Source organism: Nycticebus coucang, chromosome 22, assembly GCF_027406575.1.
Source record: "Nycticebus coucang isolate mNycCou1 chromosome 22, mNycCou1.pri, whole genome shotgun sequence".
Taxonomy (NCBI): domain Eukaryota; kingdom Metazoa; phylum Chordata; class Mammalia; order Primates; family Lorisidae; genus Nycticebus; species Nycticebus coucang.
In genome coordinates this window covers 11,889,694-11,904,049 of record NC_069801.1, presented here as the reverse complement: position 1 = coordinate 11,904,049, position 14,356 = coordinate 11,889,694, and the positions used below count along the sequence as shown (strand labels likewise).

The 14,356-nt window shown below is 52.9% G+C and overlaps 1 protein-coding gene across 2 annotated transcripts; it reads left to right on the top strand.

Annotated features, from left to right (window-relative positions):
* The first annotated feature begins 8,560 nt into the window (after positions 1-8,560).
* Positions 8,561-14,356, top strand: CPLANE2 (ciliogenesis and planar polarity effector complex subunit 2). Of its 2 annotated transcripts, none has more exons than XM_053577349.1 (6): positions 8,561-8,723; positions 8,955-9,104; positions 10,664-10,816; positions 11,421-11,545; positions 11,882-12,018; positions 12,259-14,356. In XM_053577349.1, the coding sequence occupies exons 2-6, from the start codon at positions 8,993-8,995 to the stop codon at positions 12,506-12,508; spliced, it is 777 nt and encodes a 258-aa protein (XP_053433324.1). In that variant the 5' UTR covers positions 8,561-8,723; positions 8,955-8,992; the 3' UTR covers positions 12,509-14,356. The 2 variants fall into 2 exon arrangements, with proteins under 2 accessions (XP_053433324.1, XP_053433325.1); XM_053577350.1 differs by having other exon boundaries at positions 8,561-8,740; positions 8,956-9,104.

The following is a 14,356-nucleotide window of genomic DNA, read 5'->3' as shown; positions in this document are numbered from 1 at the left end:
CTGTTTTATTAGTAAGAAAAACTCTAGTGATAAGAAGCAATTGAGGTTGGAAATTGGAGTTAGAAGCAAAGTAATTGGAAAGAAACTCCTCCTCTAGAAGGGCTGTGTTTTAGGGAAGAGGTGGAGAGTTGCCCTTCGCTGAGGACACCACCATAAAGTAGCTCTCTTGGCTCGGCCATAGTACAGTGGTTATAGCACCAGCCACATAACACTGAGAGTGGCAGGTTCGAACCCAGCCTGGGCCAGCTAACTGGCAATAACAACTACAACAAAAAAATAGCTGGGCGTTGGGTGGCTCCTGTGGCTCAGTCGGTAAGGTGCCGGCCCCATATACCGAGGGTGGCGGGTTCAAACCCGGCCCCGGCCAAAACTGCAACCAAAAAATAGCCGGGCGTTGTGGCGGGCGCCTGTAGTCCCAGCTACTCGGGAGGCTGAGGCAAGAGAATCGCTTAAGCCCAGGAGTTGGAGGTTGCTGTGAGCTGTGTGACGCCACGGCACTCTACCGAGGGCCATAAAGTGAGACTCTGTCTCTACAAAAAAAATAGCTGGGCGTTGTGATGGGCACCTATAGTTCCAGCTCGAGGCTGAGGCAAGAGAATCACTTAAGCCCAAGAGTTTGAGTTTGCTGTGAGCTGTGACTCCATAGCACTCTATCAAGGGTGACATAGTGAGACTGTCTGGAAAAATAAATAAAGCAGCTCTCTCCATCATGCTTGAAGGGTTGATGATTCAGAGCGTCCGTACCATCTGCGATGGAGACCCAAGAGAGGTGTGGAGCTTAAAGTAGAGGCCCAGGGTCTGCACTGTCCCTGGCCTTCTAAGCAAAGATGAGGACACAGAGCCCCATGGTGGTGAAGTAGCATAGCAAATGGTGGTTGAGGACACTCGTCTGAAACCCTTTCCCCTTCTTACCACTTAACCTTGGATAAAAGTGGTTGCTTCTGCCTTAAAGGACCATGAGGATTCTTCGAAATTGTTCCTGAAAAGTGCCTGGTAAGTTGGCAGCCACTGCCTTCCATTGCAGTCCCAGCTCAGCACTTTCTAGCCAGAGTTTTGTTTCTCCGAATAATAAAGGGCCAGAGGCCTACACACATTTAAGTGTAAATTACAGAACCTTGCCAGGGCTATGGAGGCAGGCAGTGCCGTGCCAGAATCCCTGACCCATGTCACTACCCAGCCCCACAGCACCCCTCCCCTGAGGAGCCTTAAGAAGGTCCCCTGGGGCAGGACATGGTGGCTCACGCCTATAACCTCAGCACTCTCAAGAGGCCAAGGTGGGTAGATTGCTTGAGCTCAGGAGTTTAAGACCAGCCAGAGCAGGAGTGAGACCCTGCCTCTAAAAAATGGCCGGGCGTTGTGGCGGGCGCCTGTAGTTCCAGCTACTCAGGAGGCTGAGGCAAGAGGATCACTTCAGCCTAAGAGTTTGTGAGCTATGACACCATGGCACTCTACCAAGGGTACAAAGTGAGACAGTGTCTCCAAAAATAAAAAGTCCCCTGGAAGTGGTGGGTTTTGAGCACCCTCAGTCCAGGCAGGTTAGGAGGCATCCACCAAAGTCCTGACTGGGAAAAAAATAAAAAATAAAAAAAAAAGGGGGAGGTGGGGAGGTGCCAGTGGCTCAAGGGAGTAGGGTGCCGGCCCCATATGCTGGAGGTGGCAGGTTCAAGCCCAGCTCCAGCTAAAAACTGCAAAAAAAAAAAAAAAAAAAAAAGTCCTGACTGGGGCTTACCCTTAATTCTATTTTCCTCCTCTGAAGCACAAGAGAGTGTCCCCAGCTAAGGTCTTCCTTTTACTGTCAATGGCCATTACTGCCCCAGTACTGCCAGCACTCTTGGGGACACTGTGTGAAGGGACAGTTTCACCATGGCTGGAAGTGTCATACAGGGACTGATTGCTTGCATGGGAGACGACAGAGCTGATAGATGCATCAGATCTCAAAGGGGACCAAGGATCTCCTACAGTCCTTTCCACTCTTGAGACATGGTTCTTGGACTTGGAAGGGACTTAGAAGAAAGGCAGCAGGGTGGGGACATAGGCACAGGCTTTGGACCAGGATAGAGCTGGGATCAAAAGCTGGCACTGTCGCTTTGCACTGTGGCAAGTCATTTTACCTCTTTGAGCCTCACAGGTTAGCAATTTAGCTGGAACCAGCCATTTTTTTTTTTTTTTTTTTTTTTGCAGTTTTTGGCTGGGGCTGGGCTTGAACCCACCACCTCCAGCATATGGGGCCAGCACCCTACTCCTTTGCGCCACAGGCACCACCCCAGCCAAGAATTATTAATCCATTTCATGGATGTGGTTCCCCAAAAGGCCATGAGGGGCACTCTTTAAAAGGCTTCAAGTCTGCCTGAGTGATCAGAGGCAGTCTTGAGAAGCAAACTGGATGGGCAGGAGGAGGAAAATGCTTGCCCATCTCTCCCCTGTCAGCAAAGCCTCGGTAGCACCACTCCCTGACCTCTGTCCAGCACCATCTCCCGGCTGACCCACCTGCCTTCTCTGCCCCAGCCCCTGTCTGTGGGAAAGTCAGCGTCTCCCCTATGAGGCCAGGCTCTGTAGGCCCTGCCAGCTGCACAAAGCTAAGCAAACATCTTAAGTCAATGCCTAAGGTACATAGCACTTGGCCTCACCCTGCTAAACTATAACAGAGGCAGATGAGAGGGCCTTTCCAAGGCTCTCAGGTGGGTGTGATCTAGGCCTCCTTCTGGCATTCAGCAATGCAGGTGTTGATAAGCCTACAGGTCTCAGCAGCCACTGGTCAGAATGCAGAGTGACCTGTGTGGATTTGACAAGGTTTTCCCCTCAGCTGTAGCAAGGAAGGAAACTTCTGACTAAAGCACATGATAGAGGAGAGAGCACTTACAGAGACTGACACTGATGGGACCATGGTTGGAGATCCAGAGGAGAGTTCTATCTGCAGCAGATGGCCCACGGGAGACAGCATCCAAGGAGTGGGTGCCCCCTCCCTAGTCATCCTTCCCTGGCATTTGTGTAAGCCTCCCCCAACACTGAACATAAGCCCCAGGACTGCAGGAGGAGGCTTCAGGTTTCTCTACCCCTCCCAGGCCCACCTAGTGGCTGTCGTTGCCTGGACAGCATCCGGACTTCTGTTGTCTGTTCACCTCCATTTGGGGGTCTCATCTACCCACACCTATCGCTTCAGGCTTGTTCTCTCCAGTGCTGATAAGCGTTCAACTCTGCTCAGGCCCTCACCTGTGCTTTACTTTTATTGTTTTTTAACTTTAAAATGTTTCTTTTGCTTCTCATGATGCTTTGTTTTAATTATAATCACCTGTGCTTTACATGCCAACATCTGTGTGTCCTCTCCAGGCAGCCCCAAAACAGCCCCCACCAATCAGCCCTCACACCCCCAGGGCTCCTCCTCTGACCCTCTGGCCTACTCTTCCATGCTTTCCCTGCCACTTAGCAGCACTGTCATCTGTCTAGTCACCTAGGAGTCATCCTTGTGACAGGCGATCTCGGGACTGAGAATTGGCCACTGAACTTGGCAACAAGGTTGGTGCCCTTGACCTGAGTTGACTAGTTGGCTGTGGCTCCAGCTTGCAGAATGGCCTGAAGGGGGCGAGCCTGATAGACAGACCAGTAGGAGGCAGAGCATGCATTCTAGGCTTGTGTGTAGGAGGAGGAGTATTCGGCAAATATTTATGAGCACTCCTGTGCCAGGCCATGGTGAAGGAAGGGTTGGACTCTAGATGCAATGAGAAGCCACCAGAGGGCTATAAGCCTGGCATCCTATACCTCCCTCTAGGATCCTCAAGCAGAGCTCCCCATGCCTCAGTCTCACCGGCCCTCACCCCAGCTCGTGTGTGTGTGTGTGTGTGTGTGTGTGTGTGTGTGTGTGTGTGTGTGTGTTGCAGCATCCTTCTGAAACACAGTTCTGATCATGTCATTCCCCAACCCCTGTAATTGGCTGGCTTCCTGTACCCAGCAGCAGTGTTTATCTAACTGAGGCCTATGGACCCTATTACGGACTGAACTGTGCCCCCCTCATCCCTATATTGAAGCCCTGTCTCCCAGTTTGACTGTATTTGGAGACAGGTCCTTTAAGGAGTAATTAAGAGGGCCAGGCATCCTGGCTTATGCCCGTAATCCCAGCATTCTGAGAGGCCGAGGTGGACAGATTGCCCAAGCTCACAAGTTCGAGACCAGCCTGAGCTACAGCAAGACCCCATCTCTAAAAATAGCCAGGCATTGTGGCAGGTGCCTGTAATCCCAGCTACTTGGGAAGCTGATTCAAGAGAATCACTTGAGCCCAGGAGTCTGAAGTTGCTGTGAGCTATGATACCATAACACTCTACCCAGGGCAACAAAGCGAAACTCTGTCTCAAAAAAAAAGGAGTAATTAAGGTTAATGAAGTTATAATGTTGGGTCCTTAACCTAACAGGACTGGTGTCCATACAAAAGCAACACTATGGGCTCCATGTCTGTAACACAGTGGTTATGGTACCAGCCACGTACACCAAGGGTGGCAGGTTTGAACCCGGACCAGGCCAACTAAACAACTGCAACAAAAAAATAGCCAGGCCGGGCGCGGTGGCTCACGCCTGTAATCCCAGCACTGTGGGAGGCTGAGGAGGGAGAATCGCTTGAGCTCAGGAGTTCGAGACTCGCCTGAGCGACAGTGAGACCCCGACTCGTGAAAAAAATGGAAAAACCCAGCCGGGCGCCGCGGCGAGCGCCTGTAATCCCAGCGGCTTCCGGAGGCTGAGGCAGCGGGGTGCCCGCAGCCCGAGTCTGAGGTTGTGGTGAGCTACCACGCCCACTGCACTCTGCTCAGGGGCATAGGGTGAGACCCTGTCTCAACAAAAAAAAAAAAAAAAAAAAAAAAAAAAAAAAAAAAAAAATAGCCAGGTGTTGTGGCAGGTGCCTGTAGTCCCAGCTACTCAGGAGCCTGAGGCAAGAGAATCACCTAAGCCCAAAAGCTGGAAGTTGCTGTGAGCTGTGATGCTACAGCACTCTACTGAGGGTGACATAGTAAGGCTCTGTCTCAAAAAAAAAGCAACACCATGAGTGGGCAAGCACAGAAAAGAGGCCATGTGAGGATACACTGAGAAGGTGGCCATTGCAAGCCATGAGGAGAGGCCTCACCAGAAACCAACACTGCTGGCACCTTGATCTTGGACTTTTGACCTCTAGAACTGTGAAGAAATAAATTTCTAGGCTGGGTGCAGTGGCTCACGCCTAAAATCCCAGGACTCTGGGAGGCCAAGGCAGGTGGCTTGCCTGAGCTCAGGAGTTTGAGACCAGCCTGAGCAAGAGTAAGACCCTGTCTCTAAAAATAGCCAGGCACTGTGGCAGATACCTGTAGTCCTACCTATGTGGGAGGCTGAGGCAAGAGGACCACTTGAGTCCAATAGTTTGAGGTTGCTGTGAGCTATGACACCACCACACTCTGAGGGCAACAAAGTAGAACTCTGTTAAAAAAGAAAGAAAAGGGCGGCGCCTGTGGCTCAGTTGGTAAGGCGCCGGCCCCATATACCAAGGGTGGCGGGTTCAAGCCTGGCCCCGGCTGAACTGCAACCAAAAAATAGCTGGGCGTTGTGGCGGGTGCCTGTAGTCCCAGCTTCTGGGGAGGCTGAGGCAAGAATTGCCTAAGCCCAGGAGTTGGAGGTTGCTGTGAGCTGGGTGAGGCCACGGCACTCTACCGAGGGCCATAAAGTGAGACTCTGTCTCTACAAAAAAAAAAAAGAAAGAAAGAGGGAGGCAGCACCTGTGGCTCAGTAAGTAGGGCACTGGCCCCATATACCAAGGGTAGAGGGTTCATACCCGGTCCCAGCAAAACTGCAACAACAACAACAACAAAAATAGCCAGGCGTTGTGGCGGGTGCCTGTAGTCCCAGCTACTCGGGAGCCTGAGGCAAGAAAATCACCTGAGCCCAAGAGCTGGAGGTTGCTGTGAGCTGTGATGCTGCGGCACTCTACCCAGGGTGACAAAGTGAGACTCTCTAAAAAAAAAAAAAAAAAAAAGAAAGAAATTTGTATTGTTTAGATTACCCAGTCTATGGTACTCTGTTATGGCAGTCTGGGCTGACTCATACAGATCTCAGCTTTGTAACTGCAGTGCTCTTGTTAACTGTGCAGGCTTACAGCCCCCTCTCCACTCCGGAAGCAGAATCTCTGGGGGTCAGAGGCTGATGCTGTCAGTTGTCCTCTCCATGAGCCCACTGAGTAGTAAATACTGAGTCTCCCAACCCCTGGCTACTAGCTCCTCTGACCACTAGCCTCCCTCTCTGTGCTCAAGAGGACATTACTTCTCATCCACTGTCCAGGTTATCTAGCAAGTTCATCCTGGCTGGGAGCACGTACTCAGTGGTTAGGGCACCAGCCACATGGCTCTGGGGCTGGTAGGTTCAAACCCTGCCGGGCCTGCTAAATTAAAAAAAAAAAAAAAAAAGGTGGCGCCTGTGGCTCAGTCGGTAGGGCGCCGGCCCCATATGCCGAGGGTGGTGGGTTCAGGCCCAGCCCCACCAAACTGCAACCAAAAAATAGCCGAGCGTTGTGGCGGGCGCCTGTAGTCCCAGCTGCTCGGAGGCTGAGGCAAGAGAATCGCTTAAGCCCAGGAGTTGGAGGTTGCTGTGAGCTGTGTGAGGCCACGGCACTCTACCCAGGGCCATAAAGTGAGACTCTGTCTCTACAAAAAAAAAAAAAAAAAAAAATAGCCAGGCGTTGTGGCAAGCGCCTGTAGTCCCAGCTATTGGGAGGCTGAGGCAAGAGACTCACAAGAGTTGGAGGTTGCTGTGAGCTATGACACCACGGGGCTGTACGGAAAATGACAAAGTGAGACTCTGTCTCAATAAAAAAAAAAAAAAAGCTCATCCTGCCACGTTTCATTTTCTCACACCCTCACCGAAACTTCCATAAGCCAACCCAGGGCAGGGCTGGATATGAAGTCTGGAAACTCAGGGATAATTCAGATCTGAGCCCTGAACTGAGGCACTGCTGGCCCACAGAGAGAGCTGTGCACAGCTGTGAATAACCCTGACTCTGGGCAGATGCCGGTAAGAGCTGTAGGAAGAGGAACCATATGACCTGAGAGTGTGGGCAGCGGATTCTAGGTGCAGAATCCTGTAGGGACGGCTATTCATCTCATTGTACTTCTGCCTATCTTCAGTGTGAGCAAGTGGTGGGAAAGCACCCTGTCCCTTACATTTTTGTCTCTTCCCTGATCCCCTAAACATAATGGGCCTCAAAAATCTGTGGGTTCATGGCCCTCTGGCTGTTTTCTGCTTCACTAGGAACAGTTCTTTTAGTGGCTGGGTGCAAAGTTTTAAAAACACAAAACTCAATCTGGCAAAACAGATGTATGTTAGAGCCAGATAACCCTGGGTCCTGAGTCTAGTTTTCCCACTGATTAGCAGTGCGGTGTGACTTCAGCTCAGTCATGTCCCATCTCTGAGTGTCTTCATTTGAAAGAAAAGAAGGCTGCTCGGGAGGCTGAGGCAAGAGAATCGCGTAAGCCCAAGAGTTAGAGGTTGCTGTGAGCCGTGTGACGCCACGGCACTCTACCCGAGGGCGGTACAGTGAGACTCTGTCTCTACAAAAAAAAAAAAAAAAAAAAAAAAAGAAAGAAAAGAAGAATACCGTTTACACAGGTTTGCTTATAGAATTAAGGGAGGTAACCTCTATTTAAGTCCCCACTGGCTCTCAGGCGGCCTTTAGTAAAGGTTAACTCATGGATTACTCCTTATAAAACCACAATTTGTCCTACTTGAAGGCAATGCAAGAAACAATGGTAAAAATTAAATGTAATAGGTGGCCTCTCAGTAATGACCCAGCTGCACCCTGTCCCACTAACTGGTATTTACTGAGCACCCAACCTTCTGGGCAACAGGCCCAGTGCCCAGTGCTGAAACAGAGGTGGGGGCTCAATGGTCTCAGTACTGGAAAACCAGCTGCTAGAGGACAGGGACTTCTCCTTCACCATTGTATCCCCAGCACCGGGACAGGCTGGGCACATAGTAGGTTCTCAGTAATTGTTTGTTGAAAGAACAAACGAATGAATGCACAAATGAATGAATGTCTGAATGAATGGAAGGTACAAACAGGCAGCCACCGACTCATGTTTAAGACTTTGATCTCTTTGAGTTGTTTCCCCATCCGGGAAGCCAGAGATGTTAAAGTCGTCTCGAGGTCTTGCCAAGCAGGATTAATAAAGCAATGATATTAATAATAGCAACAAGGATAACAAATTTATTGAGTTCTGCTATGGTCCAGGCACTGTTGTAATGAACCATAAGAGGGAAGAGCATTGCAGGTCCACTTTATAAAAGAGGAAACTGAGACACAGTGGGATGAAGGCTCCAGGAGAAGGGGGGCATCTGATTAAGTTTTGGAGGAAAGACTGGGCTCGGAGGCGATAGTGAAGAAGACCCACCGCCCAGAGGGTAAGGCCCGGGGTCCGCGTAGCCGCGCAGTACCAGCTGCGGATGTTACAGGAGGGTCGAACACGCCCCCGAACCCGGCAACCCAACCCCGCCCCCAGCGTGTCCATGGCAACAACCTCTGCACATGCGCAGCTGCACCCGCGCGGGGGCTGGCGGTGCCCACCGAAGCCTGACGCAACCCTGGCGGAAGCAGCCTCGGCGGGCTGGGCGACCCGAGCGCGGGGCGGACTTTTAAAGAGACCTTCTCCGCTGGGGCTGTTTGGCCCGCGGGAACTGCTGACAGTGGGGGCTGGGTAGCCTCAGGAGTCGGGATCGAGAAGGTAGAGGACAAGCAGGCTGAGCCTCCGGAGGTGGCCGGGGGAGACCGGCTGTGTAAATACCCTCCTAGGACAATAATGGAATGAGTGTCCGAGGACCAGTACGGGAGAGGGGGCTCTGGAACTGCACCTTCTGGGGGTGGGGGGAGCTGGGGCTCCACGGAACTGGAGGTTAAGAGGGATCACAGGCCCGGCTTGAGACAGTTACCCTCTATTTCCACTCCCTGCTCTCAGCATCCTGCCACCTTCCTACCCCGTCGGAGTGCTCCGCCATGGCCAGATCTCCCGCGCCCGCTTCAGTGATTGTCCCAAACTGGCACGAGAGTGCCGAAGGCAAGGAGTACCTGGTCTGCATCCTGCGCAAGAACCGCCGGCGGGTGTTCGGTAAGTGCCCCTCCCCTAGACTGTCACTTGTCTCTCCCAGGGGAGAATAATGTCACTTGTTGCTCTCTGGGAGAGCAGAGAAGCTGGGAGATGAGGGCCTCCTCCACTGCACTCTTCAGGCTTGAGGACTCCTGGAAGCCCTGTACCTGGGGCCCCCAGCCCCAAAGCTCTTTAGAGCTAATTGCATCATCAGAGCCACCAACATGGAAACAGCCGAAACCCTGCCAGCAGCCATTGTCACAAGAGATGCTGTTGGTGGAGCCCTCACCTGATGCCAGGCCCTCTGCTGGGCACTTTACACAATGAACTCCCATTTAACCTCTCCACAGCACGCTTCGCAGCCTTAGCCAAGAACACTACCCGTCCTGTAAACAGAGGGGAGACTCTTCCACACCTTGCTGTCTAAGAAGCCAACTCACCCAGGCAGTGCCTGGCTTATGGGCCAGAAGAGGAGTCTGGAATCCCCTCAGCTGTGAAACTCAGCTCAGGCCAGGAGAAACCGGCAGAAGGCTTAAGACCAGAAAATGAGACAGCTAAAGGACCAATATTTGTGAACAATTCACTTCATTTTGTTTTGTTTTGTTTTGTTTTTGAGACAGAGTCCCACTATGTTGCCCTTGGTAGAGTACCATGGCGTCACAGGTCACAGCAACCTCAAATTCTTGGGCTTAAGTGATTGTCTCGCCTCAGCCTCCCAAGTAGCTGGGACTACAGGCTCCTGCCAAAACACCTGGCTATTTTTTTTTTTTTTTTGTGGTTTTTGGCCGGGGCTGGGTTTGAACCCGCCACCTCCGGCATATGGGACCAGCGTCCTACTCCTTGAGCCACAGGTGCCGCCCGACACCTGGCTATTTTTTTATTGTAGTTGTCATTGTTGTTTGGCAGGCTGGGGCTGAGTTTGAACTTGACACCCCAAGTATAACCACTGAGTTACGGAGCTGAGCCACTTCTTCGTTTTTTGTTTTTGTTTTTTTTTTTATTGTTGGGGATTCATTGAGGGTACAATAAGCCAGGTTACACTGATTGCAATTGTTAGGTAAAGTCCCTCTTGCAATCATGTCTTGCCCCCATAATTGTTTTTGTTTTTTATTTTAAAAATTAGAAGGGCTCGGCACCTTTAGCTCAAGTGGCTAAGGTGCCAGCCACATACACCTGAGCTGACATGTTTGAATCCAGCCCGGGCCGCGAACAACAATGACGGCTGCAACCAAAAAATAGCTGGGCATTGTGGCAGGTGCCTGTAGTCCCAGCTACTTGGGAGGCCGAAGCAAGAGAATCACTTAGGACCAAGAGTTTGAGGTTCCTGTGAGCTGTGACGCCACAGCATTCTACAGAGGGCAATGAAGTGAGACTCTCTTAAAAAAAAAAGAGAGAGAGAGATAACTACTCCTGAGATGATATTAATCCATTTGTGAGTGTGAAAGCAGAGTCCTCCTGACCTCCCATCTCTTATTAGGCACATTGTTGCATTGGGGATTAAGTTTCTAACACATGGACTTTGAGGAGTATTTTTTAACCATAGCACCCTCTGACCCCACCTGGCTCTCTTTTTGCCCCAGGGCTACTTGAGCGGCCAGTGCTGCCCCCACCTGTGGCCATAGACACTGCCAGCTACAAGATCTTTGTGTCTGGGAAGAGTGGTGTGGGCAAGACAGCAATGGTGGCCAAGCTGGCTGGCCTGGAGGTGCCTGTGGTGCACCATGAGACCACTGGTGAGCACAGCCCCAACCCTTTCCCATCCTGGGAGGGCTTCCCTTGGGTAGATGCAAGAACCTGGCCCTGGCCCACACAAGCAGGTTTGATGCCCAGATCCACCACTTAGTGCCTTGGAAAGTCACTTCACCTTTCTGAGCCTACATGGGCTCCTCTGTCCCAAAGGGATGATAGGACCAACCGCATGAAGCCATTGTGGGGTTGATACCAGAGTAGTGGTGTTCACATGCCAGACATCCAGCTGGCACAAGGTAGGTGCTCAAGAAGTGCAAGTCTTCCTTTCTTGTTTCTTTCCACTGATGCTCATAGATCCATCATGTTGCACCATGCCCAGTATCCCAGGCCTCTGGGTCTCCCTATACATATGACAAATGCTTTGTCATGCCCAGGGCCATCTTCCTGGTATCCCAAGGCTCCTCCAGGCTGGGTCTCTCTTTCCCTAGTAAGCTATGAATTCTCCCACATCAGGGCTATGCCTTCCTCATCAGACTGGGAACCCGCCAGGGCAGGGATATACCCCTCCATCCTCTTCCTTCCTACCCCCCTACCCTTCTCCACGTCCACCTCTCCCATGCTGAGTGGCTGACCCCCGACTCTCTTCAGGCATCCAGACCACCGTGGTATTTTGGCCGGCCAAGCTGCGGGCCAACGACTGTGTCATCATGTTCCGCTTTGAGTTCTGGGACTGTGGGGAGTCTGCACTCAAAAAGTTCAATCACATGCTCCCGGTGAGCAGTCACGGGGCCTGGGGGGTAGGTTCCAGGAGGGGCTGCTTGTTCGAGGTGAGCGACTGAGTACAGATGTCTAAATCAGGCCCACCTTGTGTGCAGGGACCTGAGCTGGGTGCTAGTGAGCCAAGGGCACTGCCTTGGGTGGTAGAGCTCTAAGCTGGCATTGGGAACTAAGTCCAGCCGATACTCCACCCTATGATCTACCACTCCCTGATCAAGGCCTCAGTTTCCCGATCTGTGAAAGGGATCTGTTACTGGTCCTTCTTAGGGCCCTATAGCTAACAGGAGGATTCTGGTCCTATGGGCACATGGTGACATGTGTCTCTGTCCCAGGCTTGCAAGGAGAACGCGGATGCCTTCCTCTTCCTCTTCTCTTTCACCGACCGTGCGTCCTTCGAAGACCTCCCTGGGCAGCTGGCCCGCGTAGCCGGTGAGGCCCCTGGTGTTGTCAGGATGGTCATTGGCACCAAGTATCCTTTGAGTGACCCCTGGGACTGTCAGAGGCCACCCTTGGTAAGGCACAAGAACAAGGACTTGGCTTCTGCCCAGCTGTGGGGGCCAGCCCATGGGCTTTTATATACAGGATACAGTGTGGCTGTACCCCATGTGGTAGGGGTCTCCCATGGGCGTGGGGCTGCAGGGGGATGGAAGGCTGGGTCTGGCAGGAGTTGACCAGAGGCGCCCTTCCAGGCTCCTTGACCATCCTTCAGATTTGACCAGTACATGCACACAGATGTGCCAGAGCGTGACCTCACGGCCTTCCGGCAGGCCTGGGAGCTGCCCCTGCTGCGGGTGAAGAGTGTGCCAGGGCGGCGGCTGGCTGATGGGCGCACACTGGATGGGCGGGCTGGGCTGGCTGATGTTGCTCATGTGCTCAATGGCCTTGCTGAGCAACTATGGCACCAGGACCAAGTGGCAGCTGGCCTGCTGCCCAACCCTCCAGAGAATGCCCCTAGGTGAAGAGTGGTGGCATCATGAGTGAGCCCCACTGTCAATCCTCAGGTGACTCAGGATGAAGGGCAGGGCCTAGGGCCTAAGGCTGGTGCAGAAATATTGACCCCATGCTGAGGACTGGCCAGAGGAGGCTATGGCCTAAGAAGACTCTGGCCCCAGCAATGCTTTCCTTGCAGAATTCTTGGCAGTGAGGTGGGGGCACAGCCCCCAGGGCAGGGGTCTCCTTTCTTCCTGCTGCCTTTTCACCTTCATCAGCACCGTGGAGGGTACCTAGGGAGCTGGGTGCCTCAGCAGGCCTCTGGTCCTCTAGCAGCTTCAGTCCAGGCCCTGAATTAGTTGAGGTGAAACCACCTGCTGTAACAGATAAACCTGAAATTCACAGAAATGTTTTTCTTGCTCAGGTCTCATCTCAGGAGGAAGTAAGGGTGGGTGAGGGGCTTTGCTGCAAGCACTCATGCAGAGACCCAGGTTGCCTTGGGGCATCAGTGTCCAGTCAACAGACTGGGACAAGGGGAAGTGGGAAGTCACCTGGGATGTCTTTGTGCACCAGGCCTGGGGTGGGGGCGCCTCATTTCTGCTCATATCCCAAAGGCCACCCAGCACCAGCCACATGGTCACATGGAGCTGTGGGGAGGCTGGGAAATAGTGTGCCTGTGGATCTGGGAGGCAAAGCCTTCCCTCTGCCAGGCCTTGCCAGGTCATGAAGCTGTCAGGTCTGGCTTAGGATAGGGACCTTGCCAGCCCAGGGATCAGAAAGCAACACCGGGGGCAGCGCCTATGGCTCAGTCGGTAAGGCGCCGGCCCCATATACCGAGGGTGGTGGGTTCAAACCCAGCCCCGGCCAAACTGCAACCAAAAAATAGCCGGGTGTTATGGCGGGCGCCTGTATTCCCAGCTACTCGGGAGGCTGAGGGAAGAGAATCGCTTCAGCCCAGGAGTTGGAGGTTGCTGTGAGCTGTGTGAGGCCACGGCACTCTACCAAGGGCCATAAAGTGAGACTCTGTCTCTACAAAAAAAAAAAAAAAGAAAGCAACACTGGGAAGCTAGGAGAGGAGCCAGCAGGTGAGTGAGCAGTCCCAGCCTGGGTCTGGCCTGCACAGGGGGACTCAGTGGAGACACTGGTGCAAGAGGCCAGTGGTGTATGGGTGAGGGCACCTCTGCACTCTCACCCTCACACTCTCCTTGGCCCTATAGATGGATCCCTGGGCTGAACCCTGGCCTGAGTCTGACCCCAAGCATAGTGACCCCAAGGCCAGGTGACCCAAGCTGGCCCAGCTGCTCTACACGGCCCGCACCCCACAGGGTGATCACCAGCTCACACACGCCAGCACCAGCACTGCATAGCACGCAGAGGCTCACCTTCTTCATTCCCATGGCGCCATGTCACCTGTCGTGACATCCAAACACCAGTTTGTCCACCCTGGGCACTGCCCCCAGGTTTATCAACCATTCCAAGATCTGGGCCAGGAGCAGGATTGATTTCAGCTCTTCCTCACTTCCAACCCAGGCTCAGAGTTTATCCTGTATCCCAAGAAGGAAGGGCCGGGCGCAGGACCTTTGCCTCAGGGTCTGCAGGCTGCTCCTGCTCTCAGGCCTTCCCGCTGCAGCCCTCAGGCCTGCTTCCAACCACAACTGTCCAGAGGTTCCCCTCATCCTTAACTCTAGTGGATCTTGCCTTACCTGGGCAGCCACAATGCAGGGGAAGGCTTGGCAAATGCATCCTGGCCCGGCTGCAAACCTGTGGCTACAGGTGCTTGTGTTTTGAGCACCAGCTACCTCACATCCCAGCCACTGGGAAGGAGGCTTCCCATTCTTGGCACCAGCTCAGCCAAGAGCCCAAAAGCTACTTTGGAG